The 24,420-nt window shown below is 33.0% G+C and overlaps 1 protein-coding gene across 4 annotated transcripts; it reads right to left on the reverse strand.

The window, feature by feature from the left end:
* Positions 1-5,238: 5,238 nt before the first annotated feature.
* On the reverse strand, positions 5,239-17,509 carry LOC18440733 (U11/U12 small nuclear ribonucleoprotein). Of its 4 annotated transcripts, none has more exons than XM_006850871.4 (10): positions 17,228-17,509; positions 14,887-14,957; positions 13,517-13,710; positions 12,923-13,349; positions 12,551-12,634; positions 12,110-12,175; positions 8,087-8,159; positions 7,190-7,587; positions 6,565-6,605; positions 5,239-5,798 (listed from the first exon to the last, which is right to left on the reverse strand). In XM_006850871.4, exons 3-10 carry the CDS (start codon positions 13,669-13,671, stop codon positions 5,708-5,710), a joined length of 1,335 nt encoding a protein of 444 aa, XP_006850934.2. In that variant the 5' UTR covers positions 13,672-13,710; positions 14,887-14,957; positions 17,228-17,509; the 3' UTR covers positions 5,239-5,707. The 4 variants fall into 4 exon arrangements, with proteins under 4 accessions (XP_006850934.2, XP_020526991.1, XP_020526992.1 ...); XM_020671332.2 differs by having other exon boundaries at positions 8,087-8,177; positions 17,228-17,508; XM_020671333.2 differs by having other exon boundaries at positions 8,087-8,177; positions 16,770-17,302.
* Between the last annotated feature and the right edge of the window lie 6,911 nt (positions 17,510-24,420).

The following is a 24,420-nucleotide window of genomic DNA, read 5'->3' on the forward strand; positions in this document are numbered from 1 at the left end:
ATAAGAATATATGGCGCCAAACCCAAACTTTTGGCGGGATTCTATGATGCCGCATCACCAGGTACAATAGATCCGCGGCCGCACCAAACCCGATTTTTCGGCAAGTCGTACGCGTAATTTGGGAATTGGTACAAAAAGTTTTTTTTTGGGTCTTTGCTGCTAATGATTTAGGTGCTGCAGGGAAAGCTAGGATGATTCGGTCAAACAAAAATATCTAAAGGGAAAAGTTTATATAGAGCGGGGTTCTAAACGAAACAAATTTGAGCCTATCTCAAAAATTACACTAGAAGAGGTTGTTTTGATGCCGAAATATCTTTAAATTGATCATCTCGATATCAAGATGCATGGAGATGAGAAAAAAATGGATTTCAAGTTTTGAAAATAGTGTATTTTGTGATTTATTTTTTAACCGTCAATTTTCAAAATTTTCAAGTTTTCATAAATATGTCGATCTACACTATTTTTTAATCTTTAAAATTTATAAATAAATATGAAAATCTATTGTAAGGCTATCACAAATATTTTTAATATTGAAACCATATTTCTCAATATTATTGGAAAGTAGGCTCTAATTTGATTGTGTAGAGCCTAGGCTCTAAGCAAACCACACCCAAGTCAAAATGGTGTAAAAAGACCGAAGTACCCATTGCAAGTGCAAGTTAAATGACGGTGGCGTGGCTTTTCTGATTCTGTACTGATCACTGACACCATCCCGTGCGCATTTCATTTTGTCGCATATCCCCCAAATCACCGATATTTATAAAAGAGTAAACCTTATTATAGTTAGGGCACTTAAAATGTATAGCAATATAGGTGGACTATTGACCCATCAAATTTTTATCGAGTAATTTAAAATATAAATTATTATTTTAAAAGTTTGTTATTAGGGTGTGGTTTCCATAAAGTTGCAATCTTAAATAATCCAACTAAGGTGCACCTTCAAATTTTTTCATAATATATAATGTTGATGTAAAATGTCTTAGAATGATCTCAAAATCTATTTTTATATCTAATTATAAATTTTAAATTTCAAAAATGGTCAAAATCAAGTAGATCTACAAACATATGAAATATTGAAAATGGACGGTGTAGATAGTATGTTCTAAGATGCACTATTTATGATACTCAAAATCCTTTTATGTTTCGTAGTCATACATCTCGACGTCGAGATGATCAATCAGAAGATTTTTCAATACTGAAACAACATTTTTCGATGGATTTTTTAGGTGCATCCGTAGTTCTACATTTTAAGGTTGCAACCTTATATAAACTTTTCGTTGTCATTATATTCTTCACCCATTTTGTTCTCAAATTGCTCGTAGACCTTGAATCTTGAAGTTGTGTTTAAGATTTTGGACAACTTTGGATCTTGAGAAAAAATTAGGGAAATATCTCCATATCTCTTATTTTTAGATTTCATTTATTAATAAACCTAAGGTTTCAAACAATATCTTTCAACCCCTTGCTATTTTAAACCTATTTTTTAACCAAAACAAATGTGATAAAGACATGTTGTTTTTAAATCCAATCCCTTCTCTCTCCATTTATATACTCCAAACTTCTTTTTTCTCTATCTTGCTATGTGTTTCATTCTCTCTCTCATCTCGTGTTGATTCAAATACCTCTCTCTCTCCTTTGAATAATCTCTCACTACCAAACATCTATTTTCTTTTGTGTTTATCCAAATACCTCTCTCCCTTTCTTCCCTATTTATCCAAATACCTCTCTCTCCATTCATACAAACATCTCTCTCTTCTCCCAGTAGCCTCTCACCACCAAACACCTATCTCTCTCCATGTATTTATCGCAACATTTATCTTTCTCTCTGTATACTTATTGTATATTTTCCTCTCTCCATATACTTATTGTGTATTTTTTTGTGTTTATCCAAACATTTATCTTTCTTTCCGTATACTTAGTATATATTTGGGATGAGAGAGAGCGAGGGGAGAGATCATATACTTATTGTGTATTTTGGAGGAGAGAGAGTGAGTTTATTTCTATATACTTAATGTGTATTTGGGATGAGAGAGAGAGGGGAGAGATCATATACTTATTATGTATTCGGGAGAGGGAGTGAAGGGAGATATGGGAAACATCTCTTTTTCTCTCTGTATACTTTTTGTGTATTTGGGAGGAGAGAGAGTGAGATGAGAATTGAGAAATGTAGAGAGAAAGAGTGATACTTACTGTACATTTGGGAGGAGAGAGTATGAAGAGAGATGGGAAATGTAGAGAGAAATAGTGATGCTTATTATGTATTTGGGAGGAAAGGGAGTGAAGGGATATATGGGAAACGTCTCTCTTTCTCTGTGTATACTTACTGTATATTTGGGAGAAGAGAGAGTGAGAGGAGCGTTGAGAAATGTGGAGAGAAAGAATGATATTGTGTATTTGGGAGGAGAGAGTATGAGGAGAGATGTAAAATGTAGATAGAAAGAGTGATACTTATTATGTTTTTGGGAGGAGAGAGAGTGAGTGGAGAGATGGAAAATGTGGAGACAAAGAGTAAGGAGGAGAGAGAGTGTGATACTTTTTATATAGTTGGGAGGAAAGAGAGAGTGATATGAGAGATGGAAAATATGAAGAGAGAGAAAGCGGGAGGAGAGAGAGTGAAAGGTTAGAGATAAGAAAGACTGGGAGAGAAAGAGAAGGGATGTGAGGAGAGAAAAAGAGAGAACTTGGGAGGATGGCTTTTAGAAAAGACATGTCTTTTTAGATTTGTTCGACCCAAAAAAAACATGATTAAAGTAGCTCAGGGGATTAGAAATAAAATCTACAATTTTTATGCCTCGAGATATCTTCTAAAACCTCAAGTCTATCGTGAAATGAAACTTAAAAATAAAATATATGGAGATATTTTCTCAAAAAATTATGTTAATGACAAAAACCTCTCATAACAAGATCCGAAGATGAAGTTTCAAATGAAAGTTAGAAATTGACACCCTCATGATGCCAAGTTATTGGAATACTCAACTTTAAACTCTCCCAAACTCAACTTCAGAGTCAATGCTAAAACAAAAAAACTTCAGAATCCGAAGTAGAGGCACTTTGGATATATGTAGACAAGTATTAACAAAAAGGTTTTATTAGGCTACACCACTTAGTGGTGTATACCTTTAAAGTGTTCAACTTTTGACACTAAAATACCGTTGAATTGTAATACAAATTTTTTCAAGTAGGGGTATTTTTTGTCATTTAGAATCGTAGATAGAATGGATATTTTTATAAAAAGTAGTGGTATTTTATTAGTAGTTAAAAACAATTAATGCATTTTGTGGTGATGTCACATACCATATCGGTGATGTCATTGTCCGCTATTATTAATAAATGATTTTGTTTCTATGAAGAATTTATAGTTCACCATTGACTAATTGCTTAAAATACCCCGAAACAAAAAGTTATTATACTATACGATAAGGGTATCTAAATGTTCAAAAATATTGAGCATTTTAAGGGTTTACACCACAAGTGATACAACCTACAAAACCCTTAAAAAAATTATAGAAAAAATTGAAATGAAGGATGTTGGGGAGAATATCAATATTATTTGCCCTTCTTTTCTTTTTTTCTTTTGTCTTTTCAGCTTGTTCCCGAAACGAGGGGCCATATCTAGGACATGAACAAATGCAAAATAACTTATTTAAAAAGAGCAATTTGACAAAATACACATACTCTCATTCAAGATCGGTAAATTAGCTCAGGATTTTTATCCCTTTTTTATGTTTAAACTATGCAATTCTTGTTATTGTTTTAATTTGTGCATAATCCCAGCATTGCTTTTAGTTTGGCAACATAAACGTAAAGCATTAAAACAAGGGTGCGGTTTCTATAAGGATGCAACCTTAAACAATCCAATTAAGGCGCATCTTAAAAATTTATTATATAATTTTGTTATAAAAAATTCTTAATATTATCTTAAAATCTATTTTCATACGTAATTAGAAAATTTTAAATTCCAAAAATAGTTAAAATCAAGTAGATCTATAAATATATGAAAATCTTGAAAGTGACAGTTTAGATAATGTGTTACAAGATGCGCTATTTTCGGGACTCAAAAACTTTTTTTTTTTTCATATTCATACATCTCAATGTCGAGATGATTGATTAGAGGGTTTTTTTAACATTAAAACAACATTTTTGATAGATTTTTGAGGTAGATATGTGATTCTATATTTTAAGGTTGCAACCTTATATAAACTTTTCCCTTAAAACAATATGGAATACCTTTTTAAATGGCACCTCCCATATATAAGATATGGAGAACATTTCGTACAAAACCTTAATTTTCCATCTTATTTCGTGGTAGACTCTCATGTCATTTTTCTTTCAAGCTGTATGAAAAAATTCCTAAAGATTTCACCGTCCCCCCTCATTTCTTATCTATCTCATTTATTCACTTTTGATCATAAAAATTAACCCCAACAAACATTTTTATACTATTTCAATCCAAAAACATTCCAAAAACTTTTCAAAAACTTTTTTAACCCACCCCATTATGTCTCCCACCCACTATATCTTTTAACCCAAAAACATTTCAAAAATATTTTTTTATTATATTTTTTGCTTCGTCAGCCCCTCAATGCCACATTGAGAGCTTCCTATCTCTTTCTCATATTGGGTTGAAATAGTATAAAAAAATTTGTTGCAACTAACTTTTATGGTCAAAAGTGAATAAATGAAAGAAATAAAAGATGAGAGAGTACGATAAAATCCTTAGGGATTTTTTTATGCCGTTAGAAAAAATTTGAAAGAATATCTACCAATAAATAAGATAGAGAAATAGGATTCTGTACAAAATATTCCCTAAAATATACGTTACTCTTATTTTCAACGACTCAATTTGAATGGACAGCTCCGATAAGTTTATGTCGGGGCTAAAGTGTTTTTATTATTATTTATTTTTCTACCCAACAACTTAACACGAAATTTGGTCTCATGCCCATCCTTTAAAAGGGCACACTAAACAAAAAATAAAGATTATTTTTGATAAAATAAAAAATGGTCAAAATACCCTAAAAGTTACAAAGGCATTAGGGTTATTTTTTATTATCATTTTCTTTTATACACTAAGAGCTCCAGGACGAGAAGGGGAATACCTCAAATTTTATCTCAAAATAATTTATAAAAAAAAATTAAAAATCAATACCATGAGTCATTTGATCAAGATCAACCAATCATATGCCAATATAATGTGACATTATAACTGAAATTATCCTGCTTGTCCTTCTGATTGAATGGCTGAGAATTGCTGTCACATGAATTTTATATATGAGTGGAGGCACATAAAAAGGCCTCCCAAATAATATACCATTTATACAATATTCCTGGTGATCTTCCTTATCACAAACTGAGACAAGATGGTTTCAGAAGAGTTGCAAGAAGTTACAAATTTGAGACCCTCATTACAGCCAAATGATAAAGTTGCAGATGCATATGCCAAAGCATCCATGCGGTTACGAAGTTGTTGGGAACTCTAGCAATATTTAAATAATTTTGTTATAGTTTTGGAATTCTTAAGGGTACCCCTTAGGAGAAAACACTCTACATAAAAGACAACCATTTCTTTAAAAAAAAAAAGAAAAAAGACAGAGGTTAAGAAGAACTTGTAGCAGCAAGGCAAGCTTAGATTGGGATAACACCTCAATTAATTTGAAATTAAAATGCCCCATAAACATTATCACCTGCAAATCCATTAAATAACAACTCATTGCTTTACATTGTCTGTGTCCACCAGGTAAGAAGCCCATATGTCATCCGCAGGCAGCGGGGGCTCAACCCAATGCCCTGGTATCCGACTGCAGCCGCATTAAGAGAGATGCTAAATTTAGCAAGCTACCAACCAAAAAAAGACAATATTTCTTCTTTTTTTGATAATCCAAAAAAAAAAAAAGGTAATCACCATCTCAATGAGACTAAGTTTGAGAGCATTTAGTATGAAAAATTGAAGGAAAAGAGGCACGTCGCAAAAAGGGAAAATATGGCCCCTTCTTAAAATCAAAGAAGCAATTTTTTCTTGGAAGAAGAAGTGCAGCATGTTGGCAACCAGATTACTACATGCTGCAACCAGATTACTTAAAGAGGAAAACTTGAAAATAATTTTACCTACCTTACAATGGTCCAGTTCTCAAAAATCAAAACACCATTTGATTTAACGCCCAAACAAAGAAAGAAGAAAAAACACTTGGTTGACAAAATAGGATGATTCTCTAATGTTTAAGTGATTTTGTTCCACGAAATAGGGAAGAAACAGTTAACCGTAGAGTTAGTCAAAAAATGTAAGGAAAGGGAAATCAAAACAAAAGCTGGAAAAAAGGATATTAAATCCAGTGTTTGAAAAGTTGGGACAATATTTGCCGTTCCCTATATATTTTAACATTTTGTAAGAAATTTATGTCTGTATTAACCTTAATTTCTGAGAAATCAGGGGACCATTTGACATCAAATATCATAGGTAACTTGCATTTAAAAAATTCATTTTTGAAGTAATATGCAAGCCAAAAACTGCTTGCTGATGGCTATGTAAAGCTTATACACAGTTGCAACTGATATAACGACACGTACCTGCCACCAGGTCGAATGTAAGCATCCCAAGTTCTTCGAACCTGCATGAAGTTAGCAAGAAAACTTGAAAATCCAGGCCCCATCCTTAATCACTAACATATAAATAAAAATAAAAAATAAATAAAACAAATCTCAAGATAAATTGCCCTAAAATACTGAAAAAATGTATGGAACTAATACAAATATCACTTTATGACAAAACTGTGAATAGCTAAAGTGAGAACCTAAAATGTGTTCAGCAAAGGCCAGTAATAAATAAAAAAGATACATGCAAATTAGATCATAAAAAGCTCAAGAAAAAAAGGCACAAAATCAACAAACATACTTGTATACTCTTTGTGGAATCTATAACCAAAAGATTTAAGATAGAAAGAAGCCATTCTCCACTTCTTAAAGTAAAAATGGAACCTCCAATCTAGTTTTAATTACTCAAAGTCAAAATATTTAGTGCAAATGCAAAACGCTCACCCCCAGCCCAAAAAAATAAAAAAAATAAAGAAAAAAAAAACCCAAAAAATTAAATAAAAAGCAAAATGAGCCCCATGACAAGTTTGAGGGTTAAAAAACATTTGGAACCCCAAAAACATCAGCATCCAACATTTGCATATGTGAGCAACAAAATTACCTCAATTAGAGTGCCAATGTCGGTATTGCTTCCATGGTAGTAATGGTAGAACTCTATTGGCAAATTGGTCACAGAGTCATAGCCTCCACCAAATGTCTTCCCCTCTAGCCTTTGCTCAGATCCATTAGAGGGAGTTCTATCGCTCAAGCTTTTCCCACATTCCTTGTTTGTGAATTGGCCGCTGCTTGCTCTCTCTCCAGTTTTGTAACTATCCATATCCAAGTGTTTGTTGACATCAGAACCACCAGTTAGGACTGCTTGTCGAGATTCCTCAGCAATTGCAATGGCATCCTTAGCAGCACAAGTGTCAGCCGCAGCTGCTGCTTGCCGCTCTTCTTCCTCGACAGCAACTCGGACTCTCTCAAGGAACTTATCATCCTCTTCAGGAAGAAAATGTCCTGCATGAATACTCTTCAGGATGTCAGGATCCGAAGATTAGATGGCGAAAGCATCCCTAAAACATTGAACAAGCATGGCAATTTATCTTTGTTTGAAACAATAGTGGTTAGTAGGTTTTTTCATTCAACAGTGTATAAAGATAAGTTTGTCTTCTCTGGAAATTGCATGCACTTATCATCAATTTTCTATCCACAATTTCCATTTTCCAATCAATCACGGATAATGCGGCGAAAGAGGTCTGAGATAAGGACTTACCAAGAGGAATATGCAATTAAAAATATTTTTTCCCGTGCAAGACATTTATTACAGATAAATTATATGCGACATCAAAAGATGTAAGGAAGCATATATCATTATAGGGTCTCATCACTTAGTAGATGCATCCAAGAAATCCATGGATTAACAATATAGTAATTTGCATAAAGATGAAGATAAGAAAACCATATGCTACCCAAACTGAAGCACATCAAGCAATTTGAAAACTGTAAAGAGTCTTGCCTTGCTTCTGCAACTTTTGGATCCTGATGGAGCGAAGCTCTTGCAGCTTTTCAACAATCAAAACAAGTTCAAGCTGTAATTGAAGTAAAGCCTGTCAGGAAAACTAGAACAAAATAGAATTATATTGCTCAAACAAGATCACTGGCCACAAGTGGTTAAGGTTATACAGTAGGAAAAATATGGCATTCTTTATAAAAGTATCGAATAGGGTACTCAAACCCAATATCAATCGTCAGTGTGTATCCAATGACAACAGATGACAAGTTTTTGCCCACTTTCATAGCCGCTTGGTCCTTTTTAGCAGGGCACTTACTCAAAATTCCAATACAATTATAATTACAGATGATTAAAGCAAGGTTCAAGTACCCAAAATGAGATGCACATAAAATATCCATTTCCCATACACTATGCTCACAGAGATGTGTCATGAAATACCAACGCTTTCCAATAATTGGAAGGATAAATTATATAGTCTTTCTTCAATTCCAAAGCTCTTAGAAACTGCAACAAGTTCTCATGTTTTAAACAGTTTTATCTTGCCCCTGTGCACTCGTGCGTGTGCATGCACGAGAGAGAGAGAGTGAGAGAGTTCCATTGGAAAGGGAGGTTCAGCAATGCTATCGCATGGATCAAGTTGACAAAATTACGGTGTTCAATCATTTCAGCCATGATTTTTGTATTAACTAAAACTTCCTTTGCAAGTTTTTCATAAAACTAAATCACAAAACCTGACCATATTATTCATTAGTTAGTTAAACAAGATTTGAAAGTGACCCACAGTAAAGAAAGCGGCATATGCAACTAACTGACCATGTGCCAACAAGTTTCAGCTCCACAACCATCCTAACCAGAAATTATAAATGCACTGATTCTGCATGTCATTTCAAAAAGATTATCCAGGTGTCCATAGCGACTCACATCCCTCACGCATGGTGGAAATGAACTCATACATGAAAAGGGCCTATAATAGCATATGTAGCCAGCCAATAGAGTGCACGTAGATGAAACAAATGAAGAAACAAGCACAAACTCGATAAAAATTAGACTACCACACATGTCCCCATGATTTCTATTAAATTGAAGATTCAAAATATACCTACTTCCCAATAGCACACACTCGGTCACACATCTAAACTTCATCAAACATGCCAAACTTCACCCAGCAAACATATCCAACATGACAGGAGGGTGCCACAGTAAGGCTCTCACACAACCAGAACAATCAATTGCCAACATCTTCGCAATATATAATATAATGCTTTTCACGAATCTGATTTGTTATCCCAGAACATGTATCACATTCTTGCCCAACGGATGATGAACTTGTAACATTATGTATATAATATAATACAATCTGAGATAAATATTGTAGCCTTGCTCAAGGGGATGATGAAATTTAGACATGGCTTGTGGTGAATAGATAGCCCGCTATATATTGTAATTTACATTAATACATTATATATCGAAATTCCAAAAACATTTTTAGAAATGTAAACGAAGGAGGGATGGGGGGGTGCAGGGCGGGTGGACAAATGACCACCCTACAAAACTCAAAATGCATCAAGCAAACAGAAAAAACAAGGTTGCTCAAGGACTTAACAAGTCACTTGGTTCAGTCAGGTTGGTGAAGTGCTCTCTATCAAGTGCAGTGAAGAATACTTCCATAGAATACTCAATCCAAGATCAAAGTCAATTTCAGCAAATTCCATGTCAACTACAAGCAAGGCGCTTCATTTGGAAAGCAATTATGACCCACCTCACCCGATCTATCTTTACATAATATGCAAGTACATATATCAAAACAATTTGGCAGATTGTAAATTCATATGCTCAAAGGAGGTAACTCTCCATAACAATATCAGGAAATAGAAATAGATGAGAAAGGAAAGAGTTGGCAACTTGGTATGCATTCAAATCCTTCCTTTCTCTGATTTTCATTGCATCATTCAGTTTTGGTAATTCCATATCTTCCCATTACTGCAAAATTATGTAAACCGAGAAGCTTGCAACCATATGCTTGGGATTCACTTCAGCACTTCAATAGCATTACACTCTATTGACTATGCATTTCTGACATGGAAGATGAGAAAATGTTAGTACATATGTCGGGTCAAAGCTCCACTGTTGCTTTGATGTTCCATTAGCAGCAGTGGTTTAAAAAACAGATCGGTGCCCGGATCGGGCACCTCAAAAACCCATCCAGATCGCTGAATCGGTGATCCGGATCGGGAATTGGTCGGATTAAGCCTTAAAAAAAATCCAAAAAATTTATTAAAATTCATTATAAATGTTGTTTTCTAATAATCCAATAAGAAATGAAGGTACTACATTATTAATTTTCATTTTTTTCATCAATATGCGAATATTGAGATGTTCATTTCCTGTATGAAGATTCTCATCAAATATTTATTAAAATCTAACTAAAGACAATATTATACATTGAAATTAGAATTATTGATATGTATTTTATTATTTTATCATTATTTTACTATACAAATAAAAATAAATTTGAAATTTGTCTTATAATATCATCTAATTCAAAAATCTAAAAAATTAACAATAAATTAGGAGAATCAGCCAAATCAGAAAATTTTGTCTCAAAATATTTTTAAAAAATCATTATGAATATTTAAAAATAGTGTTCTTTTAGTTTCTAAAAGAAATTAGACATGATGCATTATGTATTCTCATTACTTTGTAAAAATAGATGAATATTGAGACATTGTTTTCCTATTTGGATGTCTATATAATTATTAATTATAATATTATAATAAACATGATTTCAAACTTATTAGAAAACGATTCCATTTCTTTTTTTTTTGGTCAAGTAATTCCATTTCGTAGGATTAAAAAAATAAAACCCCTATAAATTTTAATGTTATGATATTAAAACAAAAAAAATTTACCCTAAAAAATAGAAAAATATAAAAATAATAAAAATTAAAAAAATAAAAAAGTGGCTTGTTTGCCACAGACCAATCATGCTTATTGTTGTGACAAAAAAAAAAAAAAAATGGCATGAAGTAGAAGAACTAGCTAGAGAAAGAGAGCTATTTTGTAGCTTTTCCTTTGTATTGCCTTTGTCCAACTAAGCCTTTATACCCTATCTCTTAGCCCTTTACGTACTTGCAGAGCAAGCATGAATAGTCCCACATCCAACAATTAAAGGCTGAAATAGCCATATAAAACTCTATCTCTTAGCCCCTTATGCAAAGCTATGTGCTCATTATGGTGGTTGGTAGGTACTTATGGTGGCTGCAGGTAAGTGGAAGAAATATAAATTAAAATAATGTAAACGGTGGTTGCTGCAGGTAGTGGTGGTTACGTGTAATAAATTTATATTAAAAAAATAAATTTTACATTAAAATAGTGTAAAAAACCTGGTTCTTTGAGATCCCGATAAATGATTGGATCCAGATCGCTTTGGACAATATCTGATCCAGATCGAGCGATTTCGATCCAGATCGGCGATTTTTCAAACACTAATTAGCAGTATTTAAACTGCAGAAGGTTAAGTTTCCGCGACCACTTGCTATGTTTCCTTCGACACTAAACAACCTATATGATAGGAAGAGCATAAAACATTCCAACCTTGCTTAACTTCATCTCTTAAAGAATCAATACGACGCAAGCTCAAATCAAAAGTAGTTTTAGGATAACTCACTCTAGACTATGGATTTTTGAGATGAGAGGTTCAGAATGTGAATAATAATAACAGGATAAGTATACAGAAGTACCAATCTACAGAATATTATATATACTTGAGAAGTTGCCGAAAAGATGTTTACTAATATCACTTGCTATAGAGAAGTATCACTCAAGAAATTGTGGATGAGACAACTTAGGTTAACGGATTGCAGTATACCAGGGGAAAATGACATCATAGTCGCTAACATAATACTTGTAGAGAGCACCAAAACCGGCATACCATCATATTGTAATTTGAAAGCAAATACCTATTTTGTATTTTCTATGTTCTGATGCTACTACAACTAGATAAACATATGATAGTCTCGGACTTACCTCAGATTCAAGTTTTTTCCGCTCCTCATTTGCTTTAACCTTTGCAATAGCCTTCATATTTTCCATCTGTACAAAATGCCAAAACTTTCAGTGCCCTCCAAACAGAAAATGCAACATTGCTAATTTCTGGATCAGACATAAAGAAAACATAAGATAATGCCAATGACAGAACCCACTTATTGATGTGAAACTACTGTAAACAATACCAAGCAACATCATCTAATGCTTAAAAATGCCTATGCCATTCTCGTGAAAGCCTTCTCGAAGCCCTAGCATATATCATATCATTAAAACTAGGAAAGAACAAAAAGACATTTGATTATGAGCACTTCCACTATTCCTCTTGAAGATTATCTCTATGTAGATGTCAAACGTGTTTTATAAGTCGAAAGAACTGTTCATAAACCACATTACCTCAGATATCCTAAGTTATAATTCTACCTTACGTCTTGCAATATCCTTTGCGATCTCCCTAGCCCTCCATTCATCAGCAGCCTGATCCGCTTCATCATACCTTGCCCGTTCCTGCAAGACAATATTTCAAGTCACATACACCAAATGACCTATATATTTTTGTTGATAAAAAAAAAAAAAATTAAACAAGAAGTTAACTGAAATTCAAAACCCCAATACCAGCATATTCTTCTATTTCTCAAAAATAAAATCAAAGATATTATTCATAATCATGAAATTCAGACCCCCCAACAACTACAGAAATATTCAATACACGACGAGAGAACTCTAAAGCATAATTTAACCTATGGATTTCCAATTTAATTAGATCAGAATAGAGACCATTTGCTCATAACCAACCTTGAGACGCATCTCAGCGACATGTTTCCTTTTATTTTTCCTCCACCTTCTATTACGCTTGGATTTCTGTATCTTATTTGCCAGTTTAATTGCAGCTGACCTTTGCTCCCATGAACTAGTTTCTTCTGTGATGGCGCTGAATCGAACAAGTTGGGTCTCCAAATTCAAAAACAAAGAGTTGGCTGATTCTAACGAGAGGCCCACTTGGGTATCCAAGTCAACCCCTTTCCTCTCTATCAATCCCAAAAACTTATGCAACAAAATCTCATAATTTCTTGAAATTTCTGAGCCATCGGAAGCAGCAGAGGCAAAAGAATGAGATGAATTGCAGCCATTTTGTAACAAAGAAGGTGGACCAGTTCTATTTAAATATTGTTTTATCAGTCCCTTTGCTTGAATAAATGATAGCATCTCCAGTTCTTCATGTCTGTCAACATAAAAGGTTAAGCTCTCAAAGTATAACAACCATTTGTAAACCTCCCCGTAAAGCACAAATCCTTATGATACTTTCAAGACAAAACCAAGAAATTCAAAAAAAAAAAAGAAGGATTTATTCACTATATTGAATTCCATGAGAGGTAGGAAATGGCTTACACGGCTTCCAAGAGGGCGATGGTGTCCTGTAAGTTCTGTATACAGCCATACATATAATCGCCTTCCCAAAAAGGATCAAATGCCGCATGATTAGGGTTTATCATATGAAACCAAGGATGAAGTGTTCTACCAGAAGATATTGGTGCTGGAATCATTATTATTATTTATATGGTGGTTACGTAAATCTTGATAAACTGCAAGGCACCAAAAGATAAAAGGGAAGGTTTTTAGAAAAGGGAGACAACTGTGTATTCTTCTTCTCCTTAAGTCAGCAATCACATACATATACACAGCTAGCATACGAAATCAATATGAAATCAAGTCAAAAGAGGAGAAGAGTAAGCGTAGGTTATTATGAAATCCAAACTTCTATGGCATTTTCAAGGGTGCGACAATTTCCTGCATTTTCAGGAAAATTTGAATATGACGTTTCATTTTGTACTCAATTGGATTCAGCTAATAAGTCCCTGAACTGAGCGTCTCTGCACTAAAACACTATAAACAGTGTAAAACATACATAAATTCATGCGATCCACACTTATATGCCATTCAAATAAACTCTTAAGATTTTACTTGAGACTCTTGTCATAAATTTTATTTGCATTTAAGTGGCAGTAATTAAACTTGGGATGAATCTGTAGCAACCTAAGCAACTAACCAATCAAGGCCACACATGATTCCTATGTTAATTATAGATTTGCATTATCAACTGTGACAGATAATTTTTCAACTCGATTTCCCATCCTATATAGAAAATGATTTAGCTTTTAAGTACACACTATCTATATTCTGAAGCCCTTTGGTCTCTACCATTCAGAGAAGTAGCAAAAGTTCTTCTCTTTGCCTAACTGAACTTAAAAAATGCTGAATTTTAAGGAAAGCCCAATATGGCTGGACAATATTTATTTATGTAAAGATTACCACATAATGAAATGATTATTTAACGACAAATGCTTAGTTATTTTTCTTTTAACATGAATGCAACACTTGTAAATGATGAAATCATCTACTAAAATATTTGCTCCATCCTAAGATCAATTACAGTGCTCAAAATATCATACTGAAAATTGTTTATGGCATTATAATTCCAACAAAATAAAACAGTGGCAATAAACATGGGACAATGTAAGGTCAAAATCAACAAAATTCTTCTCATTTCACATGGGCAACAATTTAAGATGGTAAAGAAGATAGCCCCAAATACGAAAAACCAATAGGAAATGCACATAAAGCATTTATAAATTTACAATCAACTAAAGCAGACCACCAATATCCGGAAAATTAAATGGTTTCTATGCAGTTATGGAAAAAAGCAAAGAACAATCAACCAAAGAAAAGGGAAAAGGACCATTAACGAGGTACACTATTACCTTCTATTCTGTATTGATAATCCACCTTTGAAGGAAATATACCCCAAAATGGCATACATCATAGTACCCACCTGGCTTAACAAGAAGATTAAAATGATTAATTAAACTGATTCAATTGACCAGTTTCTACTATTGAGTGAAATCTTGAAGAATCAACCATCATTCAAACCAAAGAACATCATTTTCTTCTAACCCATTTTGAATTACATTTGCTTCAAATGCATCCCATTGTAAAACAACCATATAAAAACATTAATCCAGTTGTAAAAACTAAAAACCAACAAGCAATTTTGAATTCATCATCGTCAACACCAAATGCATCAAGAAACTGAATATCATTCCAGACAAAGAAAACCGAAAAAAAAAATTAAAAAAAAGGTGTGTTTCACTAAAAAGAAAACCATATAAGATTGGGCTTACCAATTCTTCCTTGGTTTTACAAAAAGGCTCATCATTGCTTGGTTTTCTAGTTCTACTATCCCTCTCTATCGAACCAAGAGTTTCCAGTCATTACCAGTCGCTGCAGCTACTCTCAAATCTACACAGCCATGGAGTTCTAGGGTTTTTCTCTGTCTCTAAGGTTGCGTTTGATAAATTTCTCTGTAAATCCCTGTTGCTGACTTTCCTAGATTCTGGGAGGTAGGTTAAAATTGGTAGCAAGAAAGCTAGAAATCCTGTTTGATAAACTGTGGTGCTGGCATTTCAATTGTTTGGCATTGAGAAAGCTGGAAACAACCTCTCTTAACCGTTCATTATGTATTTTATTGATTTGATGTGCAAAATGCATATATTGAATAAGATTTTCTTGCAACAACCCATCCAATGCATTTCGTATAATATGTACGGTCAAGATTGAAAATTGATCTAATATCTATGTAATTTGAGACGGAAAAAGGCTCAGGTAGACAGCGCCAAAGCATGGGTTCGAATCCTGAGAGCGAACACTTTGAGCATAAGCCAAAGGTTAGGATTGTGTCTTGAGAGCGGCCACTTTGTGAATAAGCCAAAGGTTAGGACCATTTCCAGCCCACCCCTCTCGGGACCCTGCTTAGGAGGGACCAGCACCGGATCACGGCCCTTTATATATGCAATTAGAGAGTGGAAGACACCCAACAACAATTGTAATTGCAATCACACCAAAAAGAAATTGAATTTCTTTTAATTCCTCTAATAAATTCTCAAACAAGTTTTCGAGATCAAATATCTCGATCACTCAGCTAATCCAAAGAAAAGCACAAATGAAAGTACCAGCAACACTAAATAAAAAAATTCAAAGACAGCATAATGAGAAAACACAAGTAATGATAGAAGGAAGGCAGGGCACAATACCTAAACCACCTATTTGTATCAAAAGATCTAATTTTATTTTTAAAGAAAACAATTGCAAAAATAACCATTGGATTTGTAGGTACATTTCAATTACACTTTCCAAACCTCATGCACAATTTTCCATTCAATAATGGCCAAATTTTCATTAAAGAATATCAAAGAAATTTAAACTCATTCTTCAATGATCGAAGTTTTATTGATTGAATGGAGTGTCCAATTTATAAACTCGCAACAACTATAATTAGGTTTCATTCTCATTCTGTTCAATGAGTTCCAACAAAATTGAATTAGAAACCAAACCCAAAAAGTACGGATGGACGCCAAATAAAACCATATAAAAGAAGAGAAAACTCAATCCAAATAATAATTACTTCCTGAATTTTCAGCTCAATTTAATGACATCCCGGTAATTAGCATCTATCCAATGACTCAAAAGGAAATTCAAAGATCGCAACGTCAAACAAAAAACGTGGATTTTTCTCGAGACAGAGAAATAGAATAGACTGAAAAGGAATCCAAAAGCTCCAAAATCAAGTAGAAAGATGGTTTTGTACCGTGAGACAGCGAAAGAAACCCATCTCCTAAAATATCCAAAGAGCAAGGGAGCAATTAGGGGGGCATTCCGAATAGTCTGAGATCAAATTTTAGCAACTTTTTGAGGGCGGACAAACCATGCTCAGTATGAATCATTCAATAAGCAGCAAGCGTTTGATGAAATAGATTATGAGTACATAAATGGGTTTTGGAGCTGCTTCTCTCTCTTACTGCCCACCATAGGTGCTCTGTCTTACTCCCCACCATAGTTGCTCAGCAATATTTTAACGAGAAAACCACCTCTCTCTCTCTCTCTCTCTAAGACATCTCTCTGTCAGACGTGCATCCATTTCTCTCTTGGAGGTGCGGAGGAAGAAGAAACAGGGCCATGGTTCTATTCTAAGGCACACGAAAGAGAGAGAGAGAGAGAGAGAGAGAGAGAGAGAGAGAGAGAGAGAGAGAGAGAGGGAGATCGTACCTGGAGCAATAAGCTTACAGAGAGTGCGAGGGCACGGAGGAACTGTGAGACTTTTCCAAACAATCGTCTGTTTCTGCGAACTGAATGCAATTAGTTTAATGAATGCGGAGATGTTAGGGGTTCGAATCCATCGGCCTATTTTTTTTAATAGTAATGATCCTCCGATACCCTCCCACACGATTCACCGTTAAATTTCATACAGAACTCTAAAAAAAATTATCACATAGGTGTGGGAGATCTGAACAAAATTTAATAGTAATCATTTGAGATCCTACGCACATAGGTGTAGGAAGTCTCACGAGGTCATTTTCTATTTTTTATTTGAGAATTTTAAACATTGTTATGTTGAAGTATGATGCATCTCAAAAATTCCTATAGAAGAGAGCACTTCTATATTGGAAAACCTTCAAATTTCATCATCCCAACCTTAAGGTGTATGGATAAGAAAAAATAAATAAATTGAAGTCCAGAAAATTGAACATCTTGTGATAAATTATCTGGGCCATACGCTTTCAAGATTTTCAAGTTTTTATAAATTTGCTAGATGTGTACTATTTTTTCAATTTCAAATTTAATAACTAGGGATAAAAATAGATTTTCAAACCATCAAAAGGTTTCTGGTGCTGGAACTACATCTCCCGACAAAATTTAGAAGTGTCCCTTGTTATTCCCAAATAAAATAATAATAAATATATATAATTAAAATCGATAAACAACTTATTCGGATCTGTCCTTAAATCACACGAGGGAGCCAAAGTTTCATACCAAATCCCATAGACCAAGTCATCCGGTGACAGGCTACCTTAAGAGTCCTCTTAGTAAAGCTCATTCACCTCTTTTTTATTCTTTTTTGTCTCTACTTGAGGGGTTAACCTCTTTTTATAGATAACCATATTTTGTAACTCTCGCATTCATGGTCTATAGGAGTTGAGATCCGAGTACAACTCATGCATTAATTTCCCTAAGTACAGTCAATTAGGATTAACAAGTTGTTACCAAACTTTTAATCCTATGCAATGAGTTAAACCTGTCATCAGTGCACTAATGACTATCATAATAAAATGCCATCCAGGCATTCTTATAACTTGATAAAAGATATTTAGAAATTAAATAATTTTGAACATCTATAATATAAAAATAATAATTCTTACAAAGAATCCAAACACATCACTGGGTTTTCCCTCTAGTGTAACATCCTATAAAAGCTCCGAAATAGATACTAGTGTATGGCATTGCCTCATGTCAACCACACGAAATTTCACATATACTATACAATATGGCTTTTGTACCATTATTAAAAAATAAATTCCCAAGATAAAAAGGCCTAATAGGCCATATTTCTAACATGCCTTACTTCTACAGCATAAGGAGGGCACCTTATACATGTCTTGACCTATTTTAATAAAATGATGAAAGTTAGAAAGCATGGGTTTTAAGATGATTTTATCAAACTACACTGGACTATTTGACATGTTACTTATACTTTTTATCTAATGTTTAAGTGTCTATTAATTTTTATCAATTTTTAAATAGCTAATCAAATGGCACATCATAATGAGTTTTAATATTCATCAATATATACCTAGGGTAAAATATTAGGTAGTTCAAATGTTAAATTTATCTTCATAATTTTTTTTTGTTAATACTGAATGGACAGAGATAGAATCAATATGTCCACACTGGTAATGTTGATGTCTGGCACTTCTTCTTTTTTTTATTTTATTTTTTTTTGGGTAAATTCAATGGAGAAAGCAGACCTTTGCCCTTTTTTTTTAAATATATTAGGAGCTAGATTTTTTAATGTGTTAATAGAGTGATGTTAGTGATAGAAATGGGAACAACAATGTAGTGACTAAGTATGAAGATGCTATCACGACCCCAACCCTTTTTTTGAAGGGATAAGTCAATGGGGATTTGGGCCCAACCTTTAGTGTGAATGCATGTCTAGTACTTCGGCCTAAATAGAGGAACAACCCAACATATTCATACAAGTAATTTTTTATATAATTTTGTAAGAGAAAGTGTATAATATCAAATTCCATGCTTAGTACCTCTGGCAAAATAGCGGCTCAAAGGATTTTCAACATGTCAAAATTTTAGGTTCTGCTTTATTAGAGGGAGTGACCATGTTCAAAAAACTGTCAAAAAATTTAAACGGTTTCTATTCAATCTTAGAAGAACACGGTTTCTACGAGTCCACAGACTCACATGTATAAATGCGGCCCCCTTAAATAATTTATTTTTGAAATGGAATTTAATCCTACATTTTAGAGAATTTATAATCTTTAACATGTAGGTCATTAATATGTAAAAATAAATAAAATTTAAAAACTAAAAATGATATGTTTTGGAGAAAATAATTGAACTTTTAATTTTACCTTTTTTTGTTTAGGACTATTATTTATGGTGTAAGTCTACACTTTCGTTGGCGGATGGGGTAGATATCCAAGCCCTCAAAGTAACAAGTGCGGGCTTGGATGCACCAAACAATTATATGTCGCAGAATGTTATTTCCTCAAGTACACGCAGAGCCTTTGTAAAAGATCACTTTTTGTTTGGGTTGAAGTGATTACACATCAAACAGGATCACGAAGTGCTCCCAAATAGAATTGGGATATATTTCCCCTACAACATTGAAGATCTATGCTTCCCCAACCATTCAACGGTCCAATTTTGATCAAGAGAGCCATTTACCGTTTGATTTAAGATCCGATGTCTCAAAGTATTTTATTTTTAGTTTTTTTTATATAAAAATTGTATGAATATAAAATTTGATATGTGCCATCTTCTCATCGGGGTACGCCTATAAAAAAATAATTAAAAATATTTATTCGATAAAATATAATGACCAAAATACCCCTTGAAACTTTCAAAGGTATTTTGGTCATTTTAATTTATTAAAAATATTTTTAAAATTTTTTCACTAGCGCGAGTTTAATAGAGGATTGGACATCCAAAATTTGGTGTAAAAATATTTAATAAAAAAAAATTAAAAATAAAATAGTGTAAAGACGTGACATTGTGATCGGGGCAATCTTAGCCCTCTATTCAGAATGAAGGGTTGGATAAGGGGAAGTATATAAGTTTTATGCTGTAGGAGAATTATAGAAAGCTTGCCCAATAGAATTTTACCAGAGAACTGAATAGATGACATGCTCCCATGGCGGCATATAATCTTTTCGCTCGACTGCATGCAAATAAGAACACAACACCATCTTTATATGTGATGTGTACAAGACAAACATTCATCGTATTTAAGGCTTCAAGTGCAACACTTAAAAAACAAAGAGAGAGAAAAATAAAAGAGGTAAAAATGCCAAACTCTTTATAGGAACAGTCTCGTGTAATTGGATGAGTACAACAAAGAAGACCCCCGGATGACGATGCATAAAATAAATGCTTTACGCATCATTATTACACAATGCTGATTTCGGCCTTGGCATATTAATCTAGGACCAATCTGAGTGACCCTCATCTGTACACTAGTGAGGTGATCTATGTAAGTTTGGAGGAAGGATGAAGGGGTGTGAATTGCAATAACAAACTTGGTTAAAATATATCTAAAATGAGTACATTGAGACCACGTTTAAAACAATGGTAACCTCTGAATTGTTCATGAAGACTTTCAACTTGTTTTCGTGGATTATTTGGAGTGTGGGACTCAAGTGGGTTTTTGTTATTGTGCCAACCACTTGTTTATAAGTATGAACACACAAATTTGAGATGGAGCTGCTCCCTCATTGGATTTGTCCATTTCTTACTATTTGATTCACGTGCCTTTCAATTGGCGATTAATGCTGGTTTGTTCACTTGTGCCAAGTTTTGCATTTGAACGGGGAAAACCGTTTGTCAAACCTTGCTTCTCTTCTATCAAATCGCCTTTTAATCGGCGATTTTTTGAAAAAAATCGGCTTTTTATGGAAACCGTTTTAAAGGGCGACTTTTTGAAAAGGTCCGAAAAATCGAGCAGTTTTATAAAAACGTTCAACACACGTTTTTTACATAATACGATTTAAATCAGGCCAAAGAATCGTATATTTTTTTACTTATAATATTTTTTTGGAAGATGTTTTTTTTTTCATGTTTTGTGTATTGCAACCATTGTTACTTTTACACTTTTGAAAAATAAAAAATATTTTAAAAAAACCTAAAATATAATTTTTTATCCCCACTGTGTTATTCAAACCCACATTTGCTGATTGAAGGTATGATTTTTTTTTTTTCCTTTTTAAAAAAAAACTTAAACAAATAGATGCAGATTTTAGTTGTTATTATGGAAAGTCATTGTGTAAATGAAATATTGTTTATAGCAAATCACTTTGAAAAGTAAATCATTGTGTACAGAAAATCATATACATGCAGATTTATGTAATTATTTGTGATAATTGCTGTTACGAAAATATTGTTTATGGCACAAATTAGAGCTCAAAACATAGTCCTTTATTGATAAATGAGATGCAGGGAGTGTGACTACATGACCAAGTAATCAATATTTTGTTTATTATTATATGATAACAAATATAAACAATATAGAGTAAACTGTAAACTTATACGAGCAAGCAATTATTGTTGGAAATTGGAAACGTGGCCCTATCAAACAATTTTTCTCCCATAAATTTATTTTTTCAATAATGGTACAAAAACCATATTGAAGTATATGTGAAATCCCATGTGGTTAACATGAGGCAATGCCATTTACATGGATCCATTTTTTAGCTTTAATATAATGTATCACTGGAGGGAAAGATCCAGTATCACTAGAGGGAAAATCCAATTGTATATTTGGATTCCTTGTAAATTGTGGGAATGCTTTGATGACATTGTATTATATGAGTCATTAATAGACTAATTACAGGTTTAGCTCATTACATAGGATTACCAATTCGGTGACAACTTGTTACTCCTAATTAGTTGCAGTTAAGGGAAATAAGGTGGGAGTTACACTTGGATCTCAACTCCTATAAACCATGAATGTGAGAGTTACTAAATAAATGTGTTATCTATAAAAGGAGGTTAACCCCTATAAAAAAGATAGATAATAATAAAAAAGAGGTGAAAGAGATTCACCAAATAAGACTCTTAAGGTAGTCTATCACAGGATGACTTTGTCTATAGGATTTGGCATGGAACCTTGAGTCCTTCGTGTGATTTAATGACAGATTCGAGTAAGTTGTTTATCTATTTCAATTTTATTTATTATTATTTTTATTAGGACTAACAATTGTACATATAGGATTAGTTCCCCAAACCTAATCCTTCACTCTGCTTGATGTTTCCTCAAGAAAATGAAAAACCCTCTTCCTTTTCTCTCTCTAAAAATTAGTTAGGGCCTCTTCACAAATCAAATATAGTTAGTGCTTTCTCTCAAACAACATCCAAAACAGAGATAAAAACCCTCTTCAAACTATCCCAAATCAGCATCCTATCTTCCTTCTCAATCTCTAAAAATAAGTTAGGGCCTCTTTCCTTAGGGTTTGTGAGGCCGATAACCGCTTCCTTCTTCCTTCTTCTCTCTCTATAAACCCTAATGGCTATAAGCCCAACCCTATTTTTTTATCTTCCTTCTTCTGCTCTCTCTAAACCGTATACACATATATGTAAAACCCAAATTTATAGGAGCCTCTTTTCAATTAAAGAAATTTAAAAAACTTTAACCAGAGTTATAGAGTGACCATAGTCACCATACTATAGTTAAATTACTGTAATGATAAAACAAAAATCGTGTATTGTTTTTGGTACGTAGTAAGTAGGTGTGATGTTTAAGTATTTAATGAATAAATTTATATAGTATATTTGTCAACATACCATAGTTAAAGTATTTAATGAATAAATTTATATAGTATATTTGTTTTTGGTATGTAATAAGTAGGTGTGATGTTTCTTAAAGTATTTAATGGGTAGATTTATGTGGTAAATTTTTTTTGGTATATACTAGTTAATTATGTATTTAATATTGGATGAGAGTCATGAGACATCTAAATTAATTGACTTAATTATATTAGTCTAGTAAAGTTTTTATAGATGAATTAGTTATTGATGACTTTGATATAATTTTTATTTTTTAGAATTTCAAAATTTCTAATATTATAAATGTATCCGATTTTTTTACTCCGATTTTTTAAGCCTAATCCGATATATTAGCGATATCTTTATATTAAGTATTTTTGCCAATCCGTATTTTTTACCCGATTTTTTATCCAACTTTTAAAAATAAAAATAATTTTTTTCCGATTTTATGGTGAACATATTGATAGTCCTCGACTTGCTGAATGTGTACGTTCTTGGCCCCCTTTCCATTTTAATTTGACTCTTAAAAAGGTGAAAATGAGTACTCCCATTTTAACTTAATCTCTTAAAAAGCAAAAACATATGCGCTGGCCTTTGTTTATCAAAATGGTACTACTACATGAAGAAAAATGTACCAATAAACCACTCGTCACTGAAATATTTTATGGAAAAAGTTTATATAGAGCAGAGGCTCCAAACAATCAAATTAGAGCCTATCTAAAAACTTTCACTAGAAGAAGTTGTTTTGATGCTCAAATATTCTTGAATTAATCATCTCGGTATCAAGATGCATGGACACGAGAAAAAAATGGATTTCTAGTTTTGGAAATAGTGAATCTTGTAACGCATTTTTTGACCATCAATTTTCAACATTTTCACGTTTTCATAGATCCGCTAGATCTACACTATTTTTTAAGCTTTAATTTTGATAATTAAATATGAAAAATATATTTAAAACTATTACAAAGATTTCTAATATTAAAACCACACTTCTCGACATTTTTTGAAGGTGGGCTTTACTTTGATTGTTTAGAGCCTCGGCTCTATACAAACCGTACCCATCTTTTAGGGCCTGTGTTTGATAATTAGAAGATAAATATCTCTTGAAAATTGGAAGTTCTTTTTTGTTGGGAAGAAAAAAGTTATTTAAAGAAGTTCAGAGTGTATATATTTAATAAGTTATTGAAATGTTAAAGAAGTTAGAGGTACCAGTGTTTGACAACATGTTGGAACATAAAATCATATTTATTTAAATATTATTTTTATATTAGACATAAAACAATATATAATATATACTGTATCGTAAATAACTATTACATACATAAAATATATTATATATAATAGTATAAATCAAATATATTGTGGTAATTTAAATAAAATATATATTATATATAATATATATAACA

This window comes from Amborella trichopoda, chromosome 1 (assembly GCF_054954075.1).
Source record: "Amborella trichopoda isolate Santa Cruz 75 chromosome 1, AtrichopodaSantaCruz75HAP2 v2.0, whole genome shotgun sequence".
Classification (NCBI taxonomy): domain Eukaryota; kingdom Viridiplantae; phylum Streptophyta; class Magnoliopsida; order Amborellales; family Amborellaceae; genus Amborella; species Amborella trichopoda.